We start from the raw sequence: 22646 nt of genomic DNA on the forward strand, positions 1-22646 counted from the left end.
ACTTCGTTTGGAAAAGGATTATCTGGTCGAGAAGAAGGGCCAGCAATGGGTGCAGCTAATGTGCTTGGAACAAACGGCAACTCCGGCTGAGTACAAACTCTTGCTTCGTCGGATTTTTTTTGATTTTCAGCAGGCATACCGTCATGTTGACGGTTCTCTGCATTTTCATCAATTAAGTACGCATAATCCGGTATGATATCGGGATCGTATGGGCATATGCCTGTACTTTTAAATGCAGATATTGCATTTGAGGTTGTATTGCTGCTTTTGCCCAAGCCTCTGATATTAATGTACCAAATTGTAGCCTGCTAATTTTTCGTGAAGGATTTGATCTCATCCATTTATTGCACACGTTGTTCCACGCTGATTTTGGAGATTTAAAAACAGCTCGGTCCAAAGGCTGTAGGAAATGAGTTGTATGACTGTGTAAGCTTAGAATTATAACGTCATTTTCATCAGCATACTCAAGCGTTTCTCCAGAATTCTGATGCGAGGCATGCCCATCTACCAAAAGAAGAACTTTTCCTGGAGGTTTTCTAGGTAAAAACTGCTCTCTTAGCCAGTCACGAAAAATGTCAGAGTTTATATAGGCTGATTTTGCAGACACGTAAACAACTCTCACGAGATGTGTCATACCATCTTCATATTCAGCTTTTTTATTTTTTCCTTTCATAATAAAAACTGGCGGTAAAAATGTTCCTTCGGCATTACAACATGCAATCACTGTAATAGTCTCACCCTTTTCACCCGAGGTTATAGAAGAGACCTGTTTGGATCCTTTAGTAGCAATAACTTGTGTTGCTTTATTGCAGAGCTGCAAACCAGATTCCTCCATGTTGTATATGTGCCCAAGTTTAGTCATGATATCATTTTCCTGTAAAATGGAAACCAAAAGTTCGAAGTACTCGGTTACACGTGGTCTTGACATTCCCACTGCCCCAGCAACAGACACGCCTTCAGATTTTCGTACCGATAATGAACTATTTCGCCTCAAAAACGAATTGAGCCAGTCATAACCCGCTCTCTCACTGTCTATGTTAAATCTATGGTCTATACCAAGGGCTGTAGCAAATTTGTAAGCAATATACTTGACTGCATTTTTTTAATATGCAATACCAACTTTTCTTCATTGTGCTTGCCTAGTATTGAAGATGGTCCTAGGCCTGTTTTTTCGGTATTATTATTTGCCGGTCGGCGGCGCAATGTTCTTGAGGGAATTCCAAAGTTTCGGGAGGCTTAATTGATACCCATTTCACCGCTTTCAATAGCCTGTAAAGCCGCAACCAACTCCTCTTTGGTCCAACGAGCCCTTTCTGGGCATTTGCGCTTGTATTCGGTAGGCATTCTGCAAAAAAGGCATAGAATGTTTAAAACATACTCTTTAAACATTTCAGAGATGCCCCACCCCATAGTTTGCGACTAAGGTATATTTAGTAAACCTAAATAAGTTTAAATAGTCTCTTTGACATGCTATTATATAAATACCTTCTAAAGTTTTGAAAACGCTTACAAAAAATAAATATTCACAAAATATTATACACTAACATACCTTAAAAAAATAAACGTAAACAATTTCGGCGATGTTATTACCGGCACTGACTTTCGACATCAACTACACGTGGTCATTGAAAACCCAATCGTTACACACTAAAACAACGCGCCTCTAGAGGAATATATGCGAACCACGAGCCGTGGCCATCTCTCCCGATGGGGCGTCTCTCCCGGACTTACCCTAATTAGCATGTTGCAAATCACCATTTTCTTTGAAGTACACAACGTAAATATAGAGAGTTGAGAGTTGCTTGGTTTTTCGACTAATATTGTGATTGTATGGCATTTTGGACCTAGAATGAGTAATTCTCCGAGAAATCAAGTGTAACGATGAATTCTCCAGCTGTGATTGATTTTTTGAGTTCCTCAAGATATGAAGCCTGGGATTTTGCCAGAAAATCATGTTTTGCAACCACAATAAGATCTGCAAAAAGATTACGCACAAAAACAGCAGTTTTCTCGGAAACAGTTACAATCTGGCATCTGTAAAATAAATACTTTAATCTTTGGAAAAAAAGATCAAAAATTGTTTATATACCGATTCAGATTTTGTGCAGAATCTTGGAATTACGTGACTTGCGTTAGTCTAGACCGCAACACGTAATGCGTCTGTACATAAGGGGATTCGAGCGCTCGAATGTCAATAAACAAACGCTCGGCGTATTTGCTTATTTACACTTAGCAAAAAATTTCTTCTGCTTAAATGTTCATTATGAATATCTGAACAATGTTCTTTTTTAATTTTTTTCCCTAAACATATGAGAACATGTAAAATTTTCTATTTGTTTATTGTTAAATTAATTTTTGTGATTAATAAACAATTAAACTTACAAAGCCTATGATTCACGTGATGCGCAAAACTAATTTAGAACGTGAAGAATGTAACATTACTCACTTTTTTCAAGTATCAACCAAGATATTGTCAAAATAAAAAACTTTGTTAAACAATTTCAATTGCTTATAACTAATAAAAAAATGTATATTTTGCAAAACTACTTTAAGGCATCATTTTTCGTCCCTTGAACTATCATTTGAAATCGAAAGGTACATGAAAATCGAAAACTCACTTTTGAGTGGCCCACTTGGGAAAATTTGACTCTGGAAGGCATTTTTTTTTAAGCAAATTTTCACTTTTTTTGAGAATATTTTTATGAAATAATACGAATATTCTTAAAAGCGCTCTAGCCAATTAATGTGCCTTTCTTGTACAATAATTTCATATATGAAGAATTCTTGTACCTCAAAAACTTTATGAGTTAGAGGCGATTTAGTCAACCAAGATCCAAGACCCACCAGATATGAAGTTTTTGAGGTGCATATTTTAATATCAGGTTTGTACTTATTAGCCAATATTTTGAGTCATAACTCATGAACCACTTAATATATTTATATAATTCCTGTAAATGCATGCATTGTAATGCAGGAGAATTCTTGAAGGTTAATTTGTGGGTAAAAACATGACTCCAGGTTAAAGATTTAGGGCAGTTTTGGTCAGTGTGCATTTTTTTTACAAATTTTAACTTTTTTTAACAATATTTGTTCATAAATAATACGTATATCCTTAAATGACCTTTAACCGAACAAAAAGCATTTCTTACCCAATAATTTGATATACAAACAATTCCTGTACCTCAAAAACTTTTTTGATTACAAGCAATTTAGTCAACCAAGGTCCAAGAATCCACAAATTTTTACTTATTAATCGACATTTTGAGAAAATCTATTCTTGAGTCAATAATAAACAGTTTATTAATATGATTACTGTACATCCCTATCATCAATAAGCCTGTCATAAAACGCCCTGTAAGTTTCATGGATCCAAAGTCTAATAAACCTGTGATCAACCACCCTAACTCAGGGAGCACTCAAAATATTTTCATAGATCCCTTCACTGTAATGGACGAGGTTTTCCTGAGGTTGCATTAGCGGGTAAAAACGTAGTTGTAGGTTAAAAATGTTGCTAAATATGGCTGTTTTGGTCGCAGCATTTTTTTCTAGTATTTCATGTGTTGGAATTAAATGATCCGAATATTCTTAAAATGGTTTTAGCCAAAGAAACGGCATTTCTTGCCCAATAATTTTATATGCGAACTAGTTTTGTACTTCAAAAACTTTTTGAGTTACAGGCATATTTAGTCAAACAAGGTCTAGCAAATTTGTAGTTTTTGAAATGCATCTAGTAACATCATTTTACGACATAACTCAGGAACCACTCCAAATATTCTCATAATTCCTTCACTGCAATACAGGAAGATTCCTGGAGATGGATTTAAGGGTAAAAAACATGATTCTAAGTTAAGCCTTAGAATCATACTACGTAGTTATGGCAGTTTTAGGAGAGGCATTGTTGACTGTTGTTGACAATTTTTTTATGAAATAATCCGAATATTCTTACAAGGGCTTGAGCAAAAGAAAGGACATTTCTTGCCCAATATTTTCACATATGAACAATTCTTGTACCTCAAAAACTTTTTGAGTTAAAGGCTGTTTAGTCAACCAATGTCCAAGAGCCACCAGTAATGCAGTTTTTGAACTGTTTACCCTTAACATCAAATTTCTACTTATAAGCAAACATTTTGGGACATATCTCAAGAACTATTTAATATATTTTCATAATTTCTTTAGTCTAATACAAAAAGGTTTCTAAGGATGAATTTGAGGGTAAAAACATGATTCCAGGTTAAATATTTTGGGAGTTAGGGCAGTTTTGGTCAAAGCATTTTTTCACAAATTTTCACTTTTCATGAGAAGGACTTTAACTGAAGAAAGAGCATTTCTTACCCAATAATTTCATATACGAACAATTCTTGTACCTCAAAAACTTTTTGAGTTAAAGGCAATTTAGTCAATCAAGGTCCAACAGCGACCAGATTTGAACCGCATATTTCAACATCAAGTTTCTATTTATTAGCAAACATTTTCAACCATAACTCGGGACCCGCTTAATATATTTTTATAATTTTTCCACGGTAATATAGTAGGATTTCTGAGGATGAATTTGAGGGTAAAAACATCATTCCAGGTTAAAAATTTGGGTAATTAAGGCAGTTTTGGTCGAGGCATTTTTTTTGCTAATTTTTTAGCAAATGTTCACTTTTCTCGAAAATATTTCTATGAAATAAGGCGATTATTCTTAAAAGAGTTTTAGCTAAAGGGCATTTCTTGCCTAATATTTTCATATATGAACCATTTTTGTACCTTACAAATTTTTCGAATTAGAGGCAATTTAATCAACCAAGTCATATTGTAAAAAATAATTGAAAAAAAAGGTATTAGGACACAAACTAACATCAATTACATATAAAAATAATTAAAAAATAAATCAATTTTGCAGTGTTTGAAACGAACCTTCTGACATCAAGTATTCTACTTATTAGCACACATTTTGGGTCATAACCAAGGAACCGCTTAATACATTTTTATAATTTTTCACTGTTATACAGGAGGATTCCTGAGGATGAATTTGAGGATAAAAACGTAATTCTAGGTTAAAGATTTTGGTAGCTAAGGCAGTTCTGGTCAAAGTCTTTTTTTCGGTAATTTTTTAGCAAATGTTCACTTTTCTTGTGAATATTTTTCTAAATAAACCCGTATATTCTTAAAGCTTCTTCAGCCAAAGAAAAGGTCTTTCTTTCCCGATAATTTCATATATAAACATCTCATGTACCTCTAAAACTGTTTGAGTTACATGCAATTTACTCAACCAACATCCACGACTCGCCATATCAGTAGTTTTGAAATACATCTACCAACATCAAGTTCCTACTTATCACCAAACGTATTAAGTCATAATTCAGGAACCACTGAATATATTTTAATAATTCCTTCACTGTTATACAAAAAGCACCGAATATATTTGATTTTCACTTAGCAAAATCTCGAAAGCAATTACTAGCGAGGTGATTAGAACCTACGTAGCAAAGCACATTGATACCGTTCCAGAAAACGTAACCATTAAAGAATGTCTACCCAAGACAACAAAATCTGAGCGGAAGAGATATATGATTGGCGTAAGCCCCGTCCACAAAGACTTAGTGTATGATAAGAATTTCTGGCCACGTGGAGTAAGCTTCGAAAGGTTCAACTTCTCGCGTGGTCGTAATTTTTTAGACCATCATCAGAGAAGTCAACAAGCCACATGAGCCTGCATTCTAACCTAACAGTTGCTATGCGGGATTTGCATCGCAAGAAGCATGAAAACTATTCTCAGTGTGGGTCTCACCATTCTGACGCTGAATACTTGTCACCAAATACAAATACTTTCAGTAATTCTGCACTAAAGCTGCTTAACTACAATGTGCAAAGCTTAAACAATAAAGTTCTGGAGCTCGAGGTTCTGCTGGCTACACTATCTCCTGACATTCTCACAATTACTGAACATTGGCAAAAAAACCATATATTTTATAAAGATGATCTCAGTGATCATGTTAAAGTAGACGAAGTAAACAGTCTACAGACTGGCATAGAAAAAGACTTTGAATTTTGCATTTCTAAAATTGTTATTAATAGCAATAATTCCATAATAGTTGTTTGTGTCTACAGATCACCTAGTGGTAACAGCCAATTTTTTCTCCACTATCTTGCTAACCTACTTGATAAGATGTATAATAACAAAATTTCTTTTAATATTTCAGGAGACTTTAACTTTAGTAATCCTGATGACCATGGCGTGATGGCCTTGCTTGGACTAATGCAGACCTTTGGTCTAATACCTTACATTAACTCCAACACTAGAATCACTGCTCACTGTGCCTCTCAGTTGGATAACATCTTTACAAATATGAACTCAAGTGTTGTCATATCTTCTGAAGTCCTTGTTTCTAATCTGTCTGATCATTATCCTCAAATTTTTGTTTTTAAGAGACAGATGGAGGTTCCCCAATGTGGTATGGTTGTGAAGCGACGAAAATTCTCAACACACAACATGAATCGATTTTACAATATGCTGATGTCGAAGGCATGGGAGGAGTTGAAGGAAAATATAATACTTTCTTTCGTATTCTCTTCTATTATTTTGATTTGGCTTTTCCAATATGTACGACTAGGTTGAAAAATAAGAAGCCAACCTGGATTACACCAGAGATAAAAAGATATTCAAACTACATCAAAGATCTCTATGTTTGGTACAAATATACTAATTCTAGGGAACACTACGTTGCATACAAACATGAAAGGAAACAATATCGACGTTACATCTCCTCTTATAAAAAGTCTATAAATGATAACAAAATCCAAAATTCAAAAAACAAGATAAAATCAGCATGGTCGATCATAAAATCTGAGTCAGGTAAAAATAAAACTAACAACAATATTGTTTTAAGGGAAGATGGTCAGTCCATTGAAAACCCAGCTTTAATCACCGAGTTATTTGCTAAACATTTTACTCTTGACCATCAACAAAGCTGTAACTCCAATATACACGACTTGCATAATGATTATCCAACCATATTTCTCAATCCTGTTAATTCTCAGGATATCTTTAAAATATTGATGAACCTTTCAAATAAATTTTCCTCTGACTTGGATGAAATTCCGGTATTCGTCTGAAAGTTTGTTGGGATTCACTTAGCCGGACCCATTTCCAATGTGATCAATGAGAGACTTTTTACCCAAATTTTTCCTTCTGCTCTTAAGCGGGCAAAAGTAGTGCCTGTTTTTAAGAAGGGAGAAAAAACGAATATTGCCAACTATCGGCCAGTATCCGTATTACCATCCATATCGAAGGTATTTGAAAGGGTTATCTATCAAATAGTTATGAATTATTTAACTCACCATGAAATAATAAATAAACACCAATACGGATTTGTTCCCAAAAGATCGACGGAAATGGCCATTTATAGTGCAATACAATATATTATGGAGAATCTTGAGAGAAAGGCCAGTGTAGCTGGACTGTATTTCGATTTGTCTAAGGCGTTTGACACGGTTGACCATTCTTTACTGCTGGACATCCTGGAACGGTATGGCATCAGGGGTGCAGCATCTAAATTACTCAGTTCATATCTAGAGCAAAGAGAACAAATAGTTTGTGTGACACATTCCGGCTCACCAACGTTTTCCCGCCCCCAAATTATAGGAAGAGGTGTGCCTCAGGGCTCAATCTTGGGACCTGTGCTCTTCCTATTATATGTCAATGGCTTGCCTGAGCTGTTCCCTTCTGATATGATTTGTCAATTCGCCGACGACACATCAGTTATAGTTGCCAGAAAGACAGTGGCAGATCTTTCACGGGGCTGCTCATCCGCAGTGGAGCGCATGAGGACCTGGTGTCCGGACAGTAAGTTGTCTTTGAACTCTGGTAAAACGGGGTTGATTAATTTTTCGAAGGCCAATATTGTCTCAGAATCTCTACTTGTGTGGTCTGGTGGGCAGTCAATCCCTGTAGCCAATAGTATTAAATTCTTAGGAATACACATTAACCCCAATTTAAATTGGGAGAAACATATTAAAAACCTTTATTCCAGATTAGCTAGCTTGTGCGGATTGATTAGAAGATTAAGGGATGTAGTGTCTGAGGTATCTCTTTGCCTATTTTATTTCGGACAGGTACAGTCGATCTTACAATATGGTATCTGCTTCTGGGGATCTGCAAGAGGAGCTCTAGATATATTTAGAATGCAAAAGCGTATCATTCGTTGTTTATTGGGCATGACCTACAGAACTTCCTGTAGACCTTACTTCTGCAAACTAAAAATACTCACCCTTCCCTCCTTATACTTTATCTTCCTTGGTGTTATTTGTGAAGAGACACAATCATTTGTTTGTTGAGAATAGGGCAATGTACGCTGAGGATGTGACTATGATTACACGACATAGAAGCGATCTCCGCATTCCATTGCATAATTCAGCTTACTATGAAAGAGGTTCTCATTATATGGCCATCAGGGCTTATAGAATGCTACCTGCTGATATTAGAAGCATTGAATCTACAGTCCAATTTAAAAAAGCTGTTTACCACTGGTTGCAGATTAAATGTTTTTATAATTTTACTTTTGGATAATAATTTTAACTTGTGTTAGATATTTAGAATATTTATTTTAAATTTTGTTATTTTGTTTATATAAGTATATTGCCTCTATGAATTCTAGATAAGAAAAATTAATGTACCCTATGGGAGCTAGATCCTCCTTTGTATGACGTTGCTTTGTCGTCCTGTATACGATTTTGTTGGCAAATAAAGGATATTATTATTATAGATCCAGCAAACCGTCCACACACAACCGGCCCTCAGAGGCCTAAAAATGTCCCAGAACTTACGCCTGCAGGACTTCTCCCTAAAACAAGGAATAAGTCCCACTAAAATCGGCTCCAAGTCGTTCCACCAGGCCCTTTGGGGGGCCCAACACGTCACACTGTTGTTCAGCACCGGTATTACCACCAATACAGTGAACTTGGGCAATTTCAACTTGAACTCGGTGACGGATTTCAGTGATTTAATTGAGAGCGAAAACGATGATAAAAAACTGGTTCAAGGTACCTATCAGCCATAACACGTTTATAATCTACGATAGTTTTTCACTGAATGTGTTTTTTGCAGCAACAATCTCTGTGCTGCCCTGGCTTCAGGTGCACACCATAGAAAGTTACGGAGAGCACTTGAGAACCAAGTCGGAACAAGAAGAAAACTGGAGAGACGGTTTCTTTGTTATGCTGCAGCTTGTTAATGCCTTAAAGGTGCTTCAGGCGCAAGGAATCGAGGAATTGCCATTGAGCCTGAGCAGTTTTGTTCTCACAAAAGAAGTGGACCGAGAGAGCCACTTTAGATTGTGCATTTTGCAAGGGTGAGGCGGGACAACCCTTTTAAACACTTTATATAAATCATTTTTCAGTACTCTTCCCTCGGAATTGACCACCCTGACATCACCCGAAGAAAAATATGGGTCACTGTGCATGTGTGCCTCCAAGGCTTTAACTCTGCTCCAGCCCAGTTCGAAAACCGCTAACTTGCTACAATCCCTGCTCAATAACGAGAGATCAGTGTCTTTGACTCAAGTTAAGTCTGTCTTGGAGTTTTCCTTGTGGGGCCCCACTGATGTTAATCTAGGAAGTAATTTGAGGGAAAGAGAGTTGACCCTTCAAAGGTATTTCTTATAATTACTATTTTGATTGGAATATATGAAATTGTTTGAATTTAGATGGTTGGATCTACAAAGGGCAACGGTGCTGCATGGTCTGGTATGCACCAGGGTCCAACTGACCGTCTATGAGGAGTGCCATCTACTGTTTCTTGTCAGAAGCAATGCTAGAATGATGAGCGACGCTTCAATGTTAATAGAGTCCAATAATCACAATAAATATGGTAATAATAGCAAAGCATAAGAGAGTTATTGTATGGTAAAGGTGCAATATTAAATAGTTTTACAACGGCAGAATAAAGGTTCTAAATATATGAGACAATTTAATTGTATTAGGCCACTGGATGCTGCCATTTGATATTATAGAGGGGAACAATTAATATTTACATAATGTATAATATTTTTTTTTGTATATATTTTTTATCAAAACATATTGCGTTTATTGTTTGTTTTTATAGTGTGTATTTTTTATTGCTATTTATATTATGTAATATATTATAAATAAATGTTGGTTAATTTACAAAAATGTACTTTATTTCATAAGGTTATAAATTAAAAAAGTCATCCATTTTCTCTCTAAGGTGCTGGTATAATATCAAAAGCAGGAACGAAAAACTCTCAAAAACCAACAGCATCTATATAATTTAAATAACGGTTACATATGTTTCACCCGGTTAGGGCATCATCAGACCTTAAAAAATTATTAATTTAAAATAAAATTACAATCAAAAATAAGGTTTTCCCTTACCAGAAATAGGACGATACACATACATACACGTAAACGAACTCTAATTGTATACAAACAAAACATTCCAAATAGGTACAAAGATTAAAAATTTTATAATTAATACACATTGTGACATCTACAATAAAACACATTAATTTATTAGAGTGAAGTTAAGTTAGTTGCAAATTTTTATATTCTGATGGTGCGGAGTTCTATAGTTGGTTATTGGATGGCGCTGCGTCTGTAGCAATGGTACTCGTTGTAGGCAATGGAGATGTACAGTTAATATTGTTAAAAATATAATGATTCTGTCCCGTAATTTTGTCGTTCACACATACAAAATCGGGACTTTTTATGGCTTTATTAATCTCCATCGCCTCTAAGAGATTTCTGATACCTTTATCACATTTATGTAGAATTCTGATATTTTTTTCGGGCGGGAAAGTGTGTCTATTTTCTAATAAGTGGTTGGCAAAAGCTGACTTGCTCACTACAATATCCGTGTTAATATGTTTATCAAACTGGGATTTATGTTCTTTAATACGCGTTGCTACTTTCCTGCCAGATTGTCCAATGTACACTGCGGGGCATTCAACGCATTTAATTTCATATATCCCCGATGAAGTGAGAGGGTCCACCTTATCCTTAACAATATGACTTTTAAGTGTGTTACTAGTTTTAAATGAGGTAATTACATTATATTTTTGGAAAAAACGGCCCAAGATATCAGAGATTGTACCAAAATATGTCAAAGATCTGTAGGTAACATTAGCTTTATTATTTGTTTGAATAAAAAATGATGAAAGCTTATATTTATTAACAAATTTATTGTATAATTTATGAATGTTTAAGGCAATTTGTTTGATAATATTAAGTTCTTTATTAAAGGCGTCCCTGGAAAGTGGGATGTTGAATAATCTATAAAACAGAGAATTAAAGCTAGCAAATTTGTGGGTTGTAGGTGAATTTGAATGGAATTGTATGATGTTGTCTGTCGTACTGGTTTTTCTGAAAATTTCAAACTCAATAGAATTGTTGTTCCTTTTTAAGAGGAGATCCAAGGAAGGCAAGCACTAATTGTTTTCATGTTCAACTGTGAATTCTATTTTAGGGTGGAGGCCATTCACAAAGATTAGAAATTCTCTGAGCTTCTCGTGCCCCCCGTTCCAAAGTATACAAATATCATCTACATATCTCTTATAAAATACCAGATAATTGGAAAATTCGCTAGATGTTGTTGTGCTCTACAAGTTGCACATAAATACCTCACTCAGAAACGGCGAGAGACAAGAACCCATGGCCAGTCCCTCTTTCTGTCTGAAAAAACCATAATTAAATTGAAAAAAGTCCTGTTGTAAGTTTACCCCTTAATAGTTTAACCACCAGCAATAGATAATCTTTCGGTGGTATACTCGGGAATAAGTTTTTGACATCTAGTGAAATTAATTGCGCTGAAGGGGGCACTTGTATATTTTTAATTGGTTTACAAAATTCCACTGAGTTTAACACCGAACAAGGAGCCCTGAACTGAGTAACCTCCCTCAAAATATTATATAATATAGATGATATGATATTATATATATCATAAGGTTATGATTGCAAATAGCCTCTTCTTTTTTGGGAATAATTCTTTAACTTTTATTTACCATCAAGATTTTTGAAGTGCACATTTTTGGAAATAATTTAATAGCTTCTTAAAATATTCCAATTTAAGGATGGATTCGAGGGTAAAAACATGATTTTTGGATAGTAAAGCCATTGCCTGTCATTAAGTCTCTCACAAAATATTAAGAACAACATTTAATTAACTAAAATAACAATCTGACCTACTAACTATTTTTCTGCGGTTTCTTCCCATGGTCTGGGCCCTCTCACTTGCTCCCAATTATCAATATCCATGCTTTTAAGCTTCTCATACTCGCCTTCCAAAGTAACCTCTCCCGGTTTCTTCATTTCTACTCCCATCTTTTTGGCCTCTTCATGGGATACCGGACTGACTTTCTTAAATTCATACCTACAGTTTTAAGTCCAATGATGCCTAACAAAACAAATCAATCAATGAAATAAATGTTACCTTAGTTTTGTGAACTCCTTTAGCCCGAATGAACTGCCTACCATAAGAATTAAAAAGGGCAATCCAAACCTAACGAATTTTCTTTTGAAAAATCGGTCTAGTGTCGAGGAGGCGTTTGACATCAGCCCCATAATGTTTATTATAAAGTTTTTGGTGTTTTTTGATTATAAAACAATATAAACATATTAAAATAATAAGTGAGGTTAAGGTATTTATGTCAGTTTGCTATCAAAATAATAAATTAAGAGTGAGGTTAGGAATGAAATATCTTCCTCTTCTGTTTCGGGTACTACTAGGTGGACCTCTGGTCTAAGCAACTATCTAACCATGAAATATCACTGCTTATTGCTGTTGTGTACCGAATTATTAAGTGTTCCCGCTTTTAATTTAACAATCCCTTTAATTTAGGAGTAAGTAAATTATAAAGACAAATATGTAATGATGAATAAGTGAGGTTAGGAAGAAAATATCGCCGCTTATTGCTGTCGCATCTCCCAGTTGTTAAGTTTTTCTCGTTTATAACTTAAAAATTGCTTCAACTTAAAAGTTATTAAATCATAAAGACAACTATAAACATATAAAATCAATAAGTGAGGTTAGATCGTGGTTCTGTTTACGTCCTATTGATAGCTGTCAAAAAAATTAAATTTAATTGAGGTTAGGAAGTAAATATTACCGCTCATCGCTATTGAGTACCCAAATTGTTAAGTTATTTCCGTTTTTAACTTAAAAGTGAATAAATAATAAAGACAACTGTAAGCATGTCAAACGCATAAGTGAGGTTAGGTTGCGGTTTTATTTACGTCATATTGCTAGCTGTCAATATGAAAAAAATTAAAAGTGAGGTTAGAAAAAATGTCGCCGCTTTTTGTGTAGGATTTTGCCGTCGTGTACCCAAATTGTTAAATTTGTCCCGTTTTTAACTTAAAAAAACCCAAAATTCATGTAGAAAATCATTTTGCACATCATGAAGCTTCAAAATTTTTTGTTTCTATTTGTTTTGGTAAGTAGTCTTTCATAATATTCAAGTTAGAAGGTTTGGAATGTTAAGTGGAACTTTTAGACTTGTTTTTTGATAATACTCAGTTATTTATGAACTTACTGTGAGGAATTCGGCGCAAATCAATAAATATAGCCAATATTTGCTCAATTCATCTTTGACTAAAATATTTTATGTCCAAATGAAGTCCTCTTCATACATTTTAGCTTTCATGTTTGAGCTTACAAGGAAACACAGCCAAACAAAATAATAAAAACCTCGTGGAAAATCTCACCGACTTTAAAGACCTTAAGAAGTTACTTAGAACCAAAACTAATGTTCTTGTGTGTTTTTATAATTCATACAAGAAAGCCCAGAGTATTCTCACTACTCTGGGCGATGTAGCTAAAAATGTGAAAGGAGAAGGAGTCATCGCTGTAATAAATTGTTCCGGGTTAGTATCATTAATCAGAAAAATGACTGAGAGTTAACTTGATTATGTACACCACAGGGAAGCAAAAAAGCTTTGTAAGAAACTAAAGATCACTTCAAATGAGCCTTTTGTGATCAAGCACTATAAAGATGGGGAGTTTAATAAGGATTATGATCGTAAATACAATGAAAAATCTATAACGCAATTTATGAAGGACCCCACCGGAGATCTGCCTTGGGAGGAAGATGATTCGGCCAAAGACGTTCTGCATATTCCAGATCCAGGAGTAAGTACATTTCACCTGCCTTACCTGTTTCAAATTTGTAAACATTTAAATATCACTGTCATCAAACATTTCAGCACATCATCAATATAAAGAAAAAAATAAAACAACAAAATTCCAGTAACTAAAAATGAACTACTCAAGATATAAATTCAAAAATTTCTTCCAGACTTTGGCGAGGTTCCTGAAAAGGGAGGGCCGACCCATTTTGATCCTGTTTTACGCCCCATGGTGCGGCTATTGCAAAACCCTTAAGCCAGAGTACGCTCAGGCTGCCACAGAGTTAAAAGACCACTCAGTATTGGCAGCGGTCGATGTTAATAGACCAGAAAATGCCCACTTGAGGACTCAGTATAATATTACCGGGTTTCCCACCATGTTGTACTTTCTGTAAGTCGTCTTTTTTTTTTTTAAGTAAATATTTTTGCTTTAAATAGGTCAAATTCCTGGGAATTTTGTAGTGTCAATTCCATTTGATTTATGTGCATCCCTGGGGTTAGTTATATTGGAACACACATATACAAGCACTAAACAAAAAATTAAACCCTGTTATACTTTATGAATTCTTAAAAACCATAGAAATACTGATTTTTGCAAATTTTCCATCTTTAGCAAGGTTTGAAGTAATTTTGTGAGGTGGAGCTAGTATGTCAGAGATTATATTTTTTACATAAAAGAGAGCAATTCGAACAAATCAAAATATGGCATTTAGAGATTCCTGTAGAGGAAAATTCAACGAAAGGAACTTATTTTTCTCCTAAAAAACCAACATGAATTTAAAAAAATTCAAAATCTACACCAAAATTATAATACATGCTCAATAAACTATAATGTCCCTCCAAGCAGTATGATATCTACTGAGAAATTACCAATAAATACATGTATTTCTTATTTCAACATTTTTTTAACACATTGCTTAACATTGAACCTTATATAGCATTGATGACTTCATGAATTATAATATTGTCTAACCTTATTTTAGTTTGTTTCCTAAATTAAAATCAAACTGTACTTTGACTACAATTCATTTTTAGAAATGGCCACGTTAAATTCCCTTATGAGGGGGAAAACAAACGGGCGGCACTGGTGCAGTTTATGCACAACCCTGTGCCCCCACAAGTGAAAGTAAAAGAGCCCGAGTGGTCAGATTCAGTTTCAGATGTCATCCATTTGACTTCGTTGACATTTGATAGCACTTTGAAGGCATCCGAGTCTGTTTTGGTGATGTTTTATGCACCCTGTAAGTGGTTTGGAATTTGCTTGTTGTAAGTGTGTTTATGATGTTGTTTTTAGGGTGTGGACATTGTAAGAGAATGAAACCCGAGTATGAGGCCGCGGCTGCTCAGATGAAAGAACAGGGGGTAAGTTTTGCATATTTTATGAATGAAATGAGTTTATTGATATTTGTGTTAGGTTAAAGGCATATTGGCAGCGGTGGATGCCACTAAAGACCCTTCGGTAGCGTCCAGGTTTAATGTGAAAGGGTATCCGACTGTCATCTATTTTTCTAAGGGCGAACAGCTTTATAGTCCCAATGTGCGAGAGGCGGCAAAAATCGTCGATTTTATGAGGTGAAAATACGATTTTTTTGTTTAAAATTTGTAATTTTTAATTGAAATTTACTCTATAGGGACCCGAAGGAGCCGCCACCACCGCCCCCGCCAGAGAAACCGTGGAGCGAGGAGCCGAGCGACGTGCTACACTTGAACGAGGAAAACTTCAAGCCGGTGTTAAAAAAGAAAAAGCACGTCCTGGTGATGTTTTATGCCCCCTGTAAGCACTTTTTGTACCCTTTTTATAATGAAATTAGCACTTTTAATGTGTTTAAGGGTGCGGGCATTGCAAAAAAGCCAAACCGGAATTCGCGGAGGCTGCAGCGGAGTTTCGGGATAATCCTCGTGTAGAATTGGCCGCCGTAGACTGTACTGTAGATCAGTCAGTGTGTAACGCCTTTGACGTTAAAGGGTATCCCACTTTTAAGTATTTCAGTTATTACAATAAGGAGAGTAAGGATTATAGTGGAGGCAGAACGGTAAGAAACATAACATTTTAAGCTTTACTGCGCTTCCTCTAGCTATAAGGTCACCTAAGTCAAGGAAAATCTCTTGAAGGCTTTTATAGAATTATATAGAGGCGAAGAGACGCGTTTTAGATGTGCTCCAGTATTTTACACTTTTTAACAAAATATAACTGTTAATGATATTGGTATCATTCTATGAAGAAATGCTGCCACTTTGTGTGAATATAATGAAAACTGTGTTATGTAATATGTAATGCATAATGTTTCCGGATAACGGCCATTTCAAGCGATTTGGATTTTTTTTAATAAAATACGAAAATGCATTAAAGTATATTTTTAAACCATATATTTATTGAATGTCATTTAATTGTCATATTCCGTCACCCCATTATACAATCACATTCAGATGATTAAACAGGTTCATCACAAATTTTTAAGATACATTGCGTTCAAAAGGAATGTTCCACTTGCTATTATCTACCACGAGTTTGAGTCTCAACTTAATATCCATACTCTCCAAACCAGTCAGTCTTCTATGACATTCTCCATTCTGGATCTTGCTGCCCAGATATACTCGGTAAAATTGGTCTACATGTTCCTTATAGGCAGACCCGTCAGCCACCCTCATTCCATATTCCATCCCACCGAACCAATTATGGAAATAATTCGTTTGTTACTAGGGCAGGCACACTTGCTAACCAGTACTCGGATCAGTTGAATTGTTTTACTAACAGAATATAATTTTTAAGACTGTTGAAAGCCAATGTTCTGTGATGTGAAAATATTTAAGTCAAATTGTACCCTATCTATTTTTAATCAGCTGTCATTATGATTTTTGTGCAATGTGTAGGTAGGTTAGGTTTTTCTTCTCTTGTAAAATGTTTTATGTTGTTGTAAATTGGGCAATTGCTCGTTTGAGGAGAAATAAGTAATAAAACTTAAAATCTAAATTACAAACTCTTTTGTCACCAGAAACCAGATTTCGTGCAGTACCTTCAGCAAGTGTCCAACGCAAAACCGACTTCAAACGAACAATCGATCGGTATGGGGGAAGCGTGGAACGTCGATTCGGCCCTTTTAAAGTTAACCGAGAGGAACTTCAAGAAGGAATTGGACAAAAATAGACTGATGTTGGTTATGTTTTATGCCCCCTGTAAGTTTGTTTTAGTGTAAGCATCTTCTTTTTAACAATTTTTCTTTAGGGTGCGAGCATTGTAAACGTATGAAACCGGACTACGTGGCGGCCGCGAAAGATATGAAAAAGTCCGGGGTCTGTACCCTGGCGGTGATCGATTGCATCGAGAATCCGGATATCGCGCAACAGTACGATATCGAGGGATTCCCCACGATTAAACTGTTTAAACACGGGAAATATGTGGCGGATTACAAAGGAAAACGGACCGTGGACGATATCAAGCAGTTCCTGTCGAAACATTCGGGTAAAGATGAACTTTGAAACTAGAGGATCGTGCGCTGCATTAGGTTTTATACAATCCTCGTTTTCTTGAAAGAATCTCGATAAGTTTGCTCGATTAATACCCAGAACTCTATACAATGAATTATAGTTGTGATTTTAATTATAAGAAAAGCAATTTTTGGGGCTCATTGTATATAAACCTTTAGATGTGATTTTTTTTACTTTTGTACTTACTTTTTTGTTTTTTTTTCTACTAATTGTACCACACACTCGCACACATTTTTGTGTAAAAAAAAACTTGTGAAAACATGGTTTAGTTTTATTGTTAACATAAAAACCAGAGGATACGAAAAAAAGGGAAAGGTGCATGTTTTATTAAATATAAACGTGTATACATCCAACAGAGATAATATCGATAATATAATAAATAACTTAAAACTGTTTCTATCACGAAATGACAAAACTAAAGTCTATGTATCACTAGTGAATTATTTTTTATATATGGCTACGCATATGGCATTTGTAATACCATTAATGAGTGATACGGAGGGGAGTGGCCCTTAAGGAAATGCATTAATTATCAAACTTTATAGTTATTAATAAATACTGTCAAGGGGGGTACATTTGGACAAGAAGTTGATATTATGTATAAGGTTTTCTTTTTGAGTCTACTGTAAGGATTTCTTCGATTACAATTGTGACCAAGAGAGTGACGGATTTGCCATACATGATTGACTGTAAATTATTGTATTAATTAGAAAATGCCCAAAGCACAGGAGTGCCTGTGCTCAATTTGACTTGCTCCTTTTTGAGTCCCATTCAAATATCATACAAATATATCCTAACAGAAAGCACTACTTACTACCTTCAGATTACTCAATACTAAATTAATGTAAAATATTTAGATGTGTCATTATCTATGATGATTATTAGGTAGATTTTCGGATGTTTTATACTCCCATACCAGAATTTAACCTCCATTGCTTGGAATAAAGGGATAACTGATACCTGGCGGTCATTTCTGTAGAGTTTTCTGCCAATAAAACGCAATGATTTCTGCAGATTTCAAACCTCAATTGCCTAGAATAAGTTATTCATTTATTCCAAGCAGGAATTTTGTGTATTTCTAAGTAAATTTCAACCCCAATTGCCTGGAATAAATTAATAATCTATTTTTAAACATATTGCAAAAGTTCGCTTGAAGATTTCGGACAACCATTCTAGCAGACACGTGAATTTATACAGAAAAGGAAAAATGCAGATGCAGCCATTCGACGGGAATTTATTGGAATATCTAATTTGCGAGAAGGTGACACATGAAATGTCAATAAGGTCGTCCGATCTCACGTCTTTACTCTATCTCTCGATGTTAAAATTGCTTCAATTGAACAATGTGACATATTCCGTATCTGCTATTTATCTATTCCGATTTGCATTTTCTCTGGTCAAGTTATAGAAACTTTATAGACATATTTTCAGTATTAATAAGTAGGGTAGAGTGCTCTAAGAGTGCGCGGTCAATAAGAGTACGCACTCGTCGATTTTTGGAGCACGTCGTCGACAACAAGTTGTTAGTTCGTACTGATTAAGAGGAGTGTCTGCATGTTTCTTGTGCATTTTAAGCAAATAAACAGCGATAATAACGTTATTAGGTAAGTTTAAGGAATTTTATCTGTTTTGTTATTATATTTTGACATTTTGGATATTGTACACAACTGTAGTTTTCAAGAAGTTCGCGGTCATATTTTGTCATGCTTACAATAAACCTTGAAGAAATCGTATAAATCATACCGTTGTTTACAATTTTGAACCAAGATGGAGGCAGCACTGGCGTTTTTTAAAACATGCTCGTTTTGTAAGAGTGCGCAATCATTAATATTGTAAGAGTACGCGCGCTCTCTTACAAACCAGGTATATTAAAACAATAGACAACATGTTTTACGGGTTAACTTCTAGAGCTCTAAGAAGTCTAGCATTTGAGTTCGCTGAAAAAAACAAATTAAAACATCGTTTTAATATAACTTCAAAAATGGCAGGCAAGGGCTGGCTGCGTGGATTTAAACGGCCCAAAGATGTTACATTAGGGCAACCCACCGCTATAAGCGTCGCCAGGGCTGTTGGGTTTAATAAACCACAGTGTGAGCGGTTTTATAAAAACCTCTCGGAGTTAATGAACAAATATAAATTTCCGCCAAATGCAATTTACAATATGGACGAATCGGGATTTTCAACTGTCCCAAACAAGCCCCCTAAAGTTTTCTCTACAAAAGGAAAAAGGTGTGTCAATAAAATATCAAGCGCAGAACGGGGAACCAATGTTACTGTTGTATGTGCAATGAGTGCTAGTGGACAATTTATTCCTCCCGCATTTATATATCCACGTAAAAGAATGAAGGCAGAACTTTTGGACGGAGCTCCGCCATCTTCAATTGGAATGGTATCTGATAGTAGTTTCATCAATCAGGATTTGTTTGTTGATTATGCCACACATTTTCGAGATCATGCTAAGCCAACAAAGGAACAACCAGTACTAAAGATAATGGATAACCACACTTCCCATTGTTCTATTGCAGCAGTTGATTTTTTTCGACAATATAACATTATCGCATTAACACTTCCTCCTCATAGTAGCCACCGTACGCAGACACTTGACCGATGTTTTTTTAGCCCGTTAAAAAAGTTTTATTCCAACGAGTGTGAAAATTGGTTGACGAACCATCCAGGGCGGGTAATTACGGTCTACCAAATTGCTTCAATATTTGCACCTGCATATTTTAAAGCTGCTACTTTAACGAATGCGATTGAAGGTTTTAAAGTGACAGGGATATGTCCCTTTAATGATGATATATTTACCGAAGCTGACTTCATGGCCACTTTAGTCACAGAACGAGAAAATTCTGCTACAGCTACAGTAGCTACGCAAGTAGAAGCGCCAAACATTCAGTTAGAAGTCGCTGATAACTCAACATCTAAAATCAATATTCAACCTCATCAAATTCCTAAATTAGCCTCTGAAAATGCTTCCGAAGTTCTTGACAGTCCAACTGTTGTTCTTGAGAGTTCCACTACTAAGGAAAATTCACCTCAGCCTACAGAGCTGGTTTCCAATAAATCTGCAATCATTTCAACTTTGGAACAAACAGTTGCTGTAGCGCCAGAAACCAAAAAATTTGATTTATCGAACACTCCTGGAACATTATCAACTTATATTAAATTAACAACAATTTCTCCATTACCCAAATCAATTACGTTTAGATCAACAAGTCGCGAAGCAAAAAGTCGGAAATTATCACCAGCTCCCCATATAAGGACCAACTAATTGAAGAAAAAGAGAAAAAAAACCGAAACCCATAGTCAAACTAGATATGGGCAATAACCTACCACCACCACAAGAGCTTTCGGAAGAGAGTTTAAAAAGAAAATGCGCTGTCAACCTCAGACAGGCAAACAAGACACCGAAAAATGGAAAAGCTGTTTTGAAGAAGCCAAAATCACCGCCTCATAAGAAAATATGGAGCTGTCCAGGGTGCAACGAAACATTTAAAGAACCTGTTACAGAAGACTGGATTGAGTGCATATTGTGTGCTGAATGGTGGCATGAAAAATGCAGTGCCTATACGAGGGCTTTGGATCTTATACATGTGACCTATGTTCATAAAATTGCATGCGTACTCTTAAAAAGCGGGTTTATAAGAGTGCGCAAAATCACTTTTTTTTAAGTTTAATTTTTTCTGGCAAAATTGACCTTAGGAGATGATGCAAATGTAAATTTTTACAATGATATGGACATAACTACGGAATGCAATAAATCAATTTCAAGTACACAATATAATATGAGTATGATGGATTTAAACGAGAATGAGCAATCCGTGGAATTGGAGGAAATAGAAAATGATGATGCAAGTTCAAGCAATATTTTATGTATCCAAGAAACAGATGCTTTAAAAGATAATTTTATAAGAATCTGAGATATAGCTGTTAAAAACCCCACACCTGATGTAATTGAAGCTATATGCACAGAATTAACATTACACTAAATAAAGTACAGTTCGCGACAGAATTTGCATTATTAATATAGCAGGCAAATAAAAAAAAAGGTATGGTAGACAAATTGGGGTACAACCTACTTCTACGGCCAGACGTAAAAATCGAGATGGTTTGAAGAGTGGATCAAGTACTGATGAGTGATGTTTAGTTTGCGAATTATACCTTATTTTGTTGTTTCAGTATCAGCAGTCATAAATAAAAAAATATATATTTTATGTTTGGATTTTTTACCTGATTAAACCTTAAGTGCGCACTCTACCCTAATATATCTAGATGTCATTACCAATGATGGTTATGCGTCAATTTCTCGCTATTGATAACAGGCAATAGAACATAAATCTTGTATATCTCTTATCCCAAAACTAAAGTTCAACCCCAATTGTCTGAAATGGAAGGGACTGCAAATTCACTTCAGGACCTCAAAATAAAATTAATTTTGTTTAGACGGGCTTTATTTAGACCATCTTCAGGACAATCTAATTACATTGATGACAACAAAAACTCTACAATTCACGAAATATAATTTATTCCAGGCAATATTTTAAGTGTATTTCCTTGCCCTTATGATTTCTGATTTTTATAGTGGAAAACAACTACAATTGCTTGGAATAAAGTAATAATAATTAGTAAGTGCTGTATACTAAGCTGCAGTGAGAAGCGATTCCTTCACATGAAGTTTGTTGCAGTAATTATAGTAAACAAAAGAAAATACAGTAATGTATGGTAAAGTATGGTATAGTAAACAAAAGAAAATACAGTAATGTATGGATAGTCCGAACCCCGTATAATCCGAACGCCCCAATTGCGTAAAATTGATTCCATAATCTGAACACCGTGAATTCCGTAATCCTAACTGTTGGTACGTACGCGAGCGTGGGCGTCTAGTGCGAAAAGATGATGCAACGTTTAATTTATGTGAGTAGTTCATAAGAATAAGTTTGTTCTTGCAGCAAGACGTTGCGTGGTTTTATAGTTGTTTTAAAGTGTTTTATGGAAAATGTAGAGTTAATTAGTTGTGTTGTGAGTTGCACGCTGCATAT

At 35.3% G+C, this 22646-nt stretch overlaps 3 protein-coding genes across 3 annotated transcripts in view; 2 read left to right on the top strand and 1 right to left on the bottom strand.

Annotated features, from left to right (window-relative positions):
- LOC126741587 (titin) overlaps positions 1-10152 on the top strand; it is a 38913-nt gene extending 28761 nt beyond the window's left edge. The window contains exons 8-11 of the mRNA XM_050448067.1: positions 8748-9024; positions 9089-9332; positions 9381-9632; positions 9687-10152. Of these exons, the coding sequence (XP_050304024.1) occupies positions 8748-9024; positions 9089-9332; positions 9381-9632; positions 9687-9870 (957 nt within the window). The 3' untranslated portion in view covers positions 9871-10152. The remainder of the gene's footprint in view (positions 1-8747; positions 9025-9088; positions 9333-9380; positions 9633-9686) is intronic.
- Positions 10153-12138: 1986 nt separating this feature from the next.
- Positions 12139-12668, bottom strand: LOC126741593 (cytochrome c oxidase assembly protein COX16 homolog, mitochondrial). Its single transcript, XM_050448083.1, has 2 exons — positions 12428-12668; positions 12139-12367 (listed from the first exon to the last, which is right to left on the bottom strand). The coding sequence occupies exons 1-2, from the start codon at positions 12556-12558 to the stop codon at positions 12187-12189; spliced, it is 312 nt and encodes a 103-aa protein (XP_050304040.1). The 5' UTR covers positions 12559-12668; the 3' UTR covers positions 12139-12186.
- A 524-nt stretch (positions 12669-13192) lies between these two features.
- LOC126741589 (protein disulfide-isomerase A5) lies at positions 13193-17868 on the top strand. The gene is made up of 11 exons (XM_050448073.1): positions 13193-13430; positions 13634-13860; positions 13918-14125; positions 14292-14512; positions 15157-15362; positions 15416-15483; positions 15536-15693; positions 15753-15895; positions 15952-16154; positions 17115-17295; positions 17345-17868. The coding sequence occupies exons 1-11, from the start codon at positions 13395-13397 to the stop codon at positions 17596-17598; spliced, it is 1905 nt and encodes a 634-aa protein (XP_050304030.1). The 5' UTR covers positions 13193-13394; the 3' UTR covers positions 17599-17868.
- The last annotated feature ends 4778 nt before the right edge of the window (positions 17869-22646 follow it).

This window comes from Anthonomus grandis, chromosome 10 (assembly GCF_022605725.1).
Source record: "Anthonomus grandis grandis chromosome 10, icAntGran1.3, whole genome shotgun sequence".
Lineage (NCBI taxonomy): Eukaryota > Metazoa > Arthropoda > Insecta > Coleoptera > Curculionidae > Anthonomus > Anthonomus grandis.

What these genes read in the sequence shown, in the direction of transcription:
- LOC126741593 (XM_050448083.1), bottom strand. Translation starts at nt 12,558, where the DNA reads ATGGGGCTGATGTCAAACGCCTCCTCGACACTAGACCGATTTTTCAAA. An exon ending in AAGGAGTTCACAAAACTAAG is followed by an intron (nt 12,368 to 12,427) that starts GTAACATTTATT and finishes TTAAAACTGTAG; the next exon opens with GTATGAATTTAAGAAAGTCA.
- LOC126741589 (XM_050448073.1), top strand. Translation starts at nt 13,395, where the DNA reads ATGAAGCTTCAAAATTTTTTGTTTCTATTTGTTTTG. An exon ending in AAAATCGTCGATTTTATGAG is followed by an intron (nt 15,694 to 15,752) that starts GTGAAAATACGA and finishes TTTACTCTATAG; the next exon opens with GGACCCGAAGGAGCCGCCAC. An exon ending in GGTGATGTTTTATGCCCCCT is followed by an intron (nt 15,896 to 15,951) that starts GTAAGCACTTTT and finishes AATGTGTTTAAG; the next exon opens with GGTGCGGGCATTGCAAAAAA.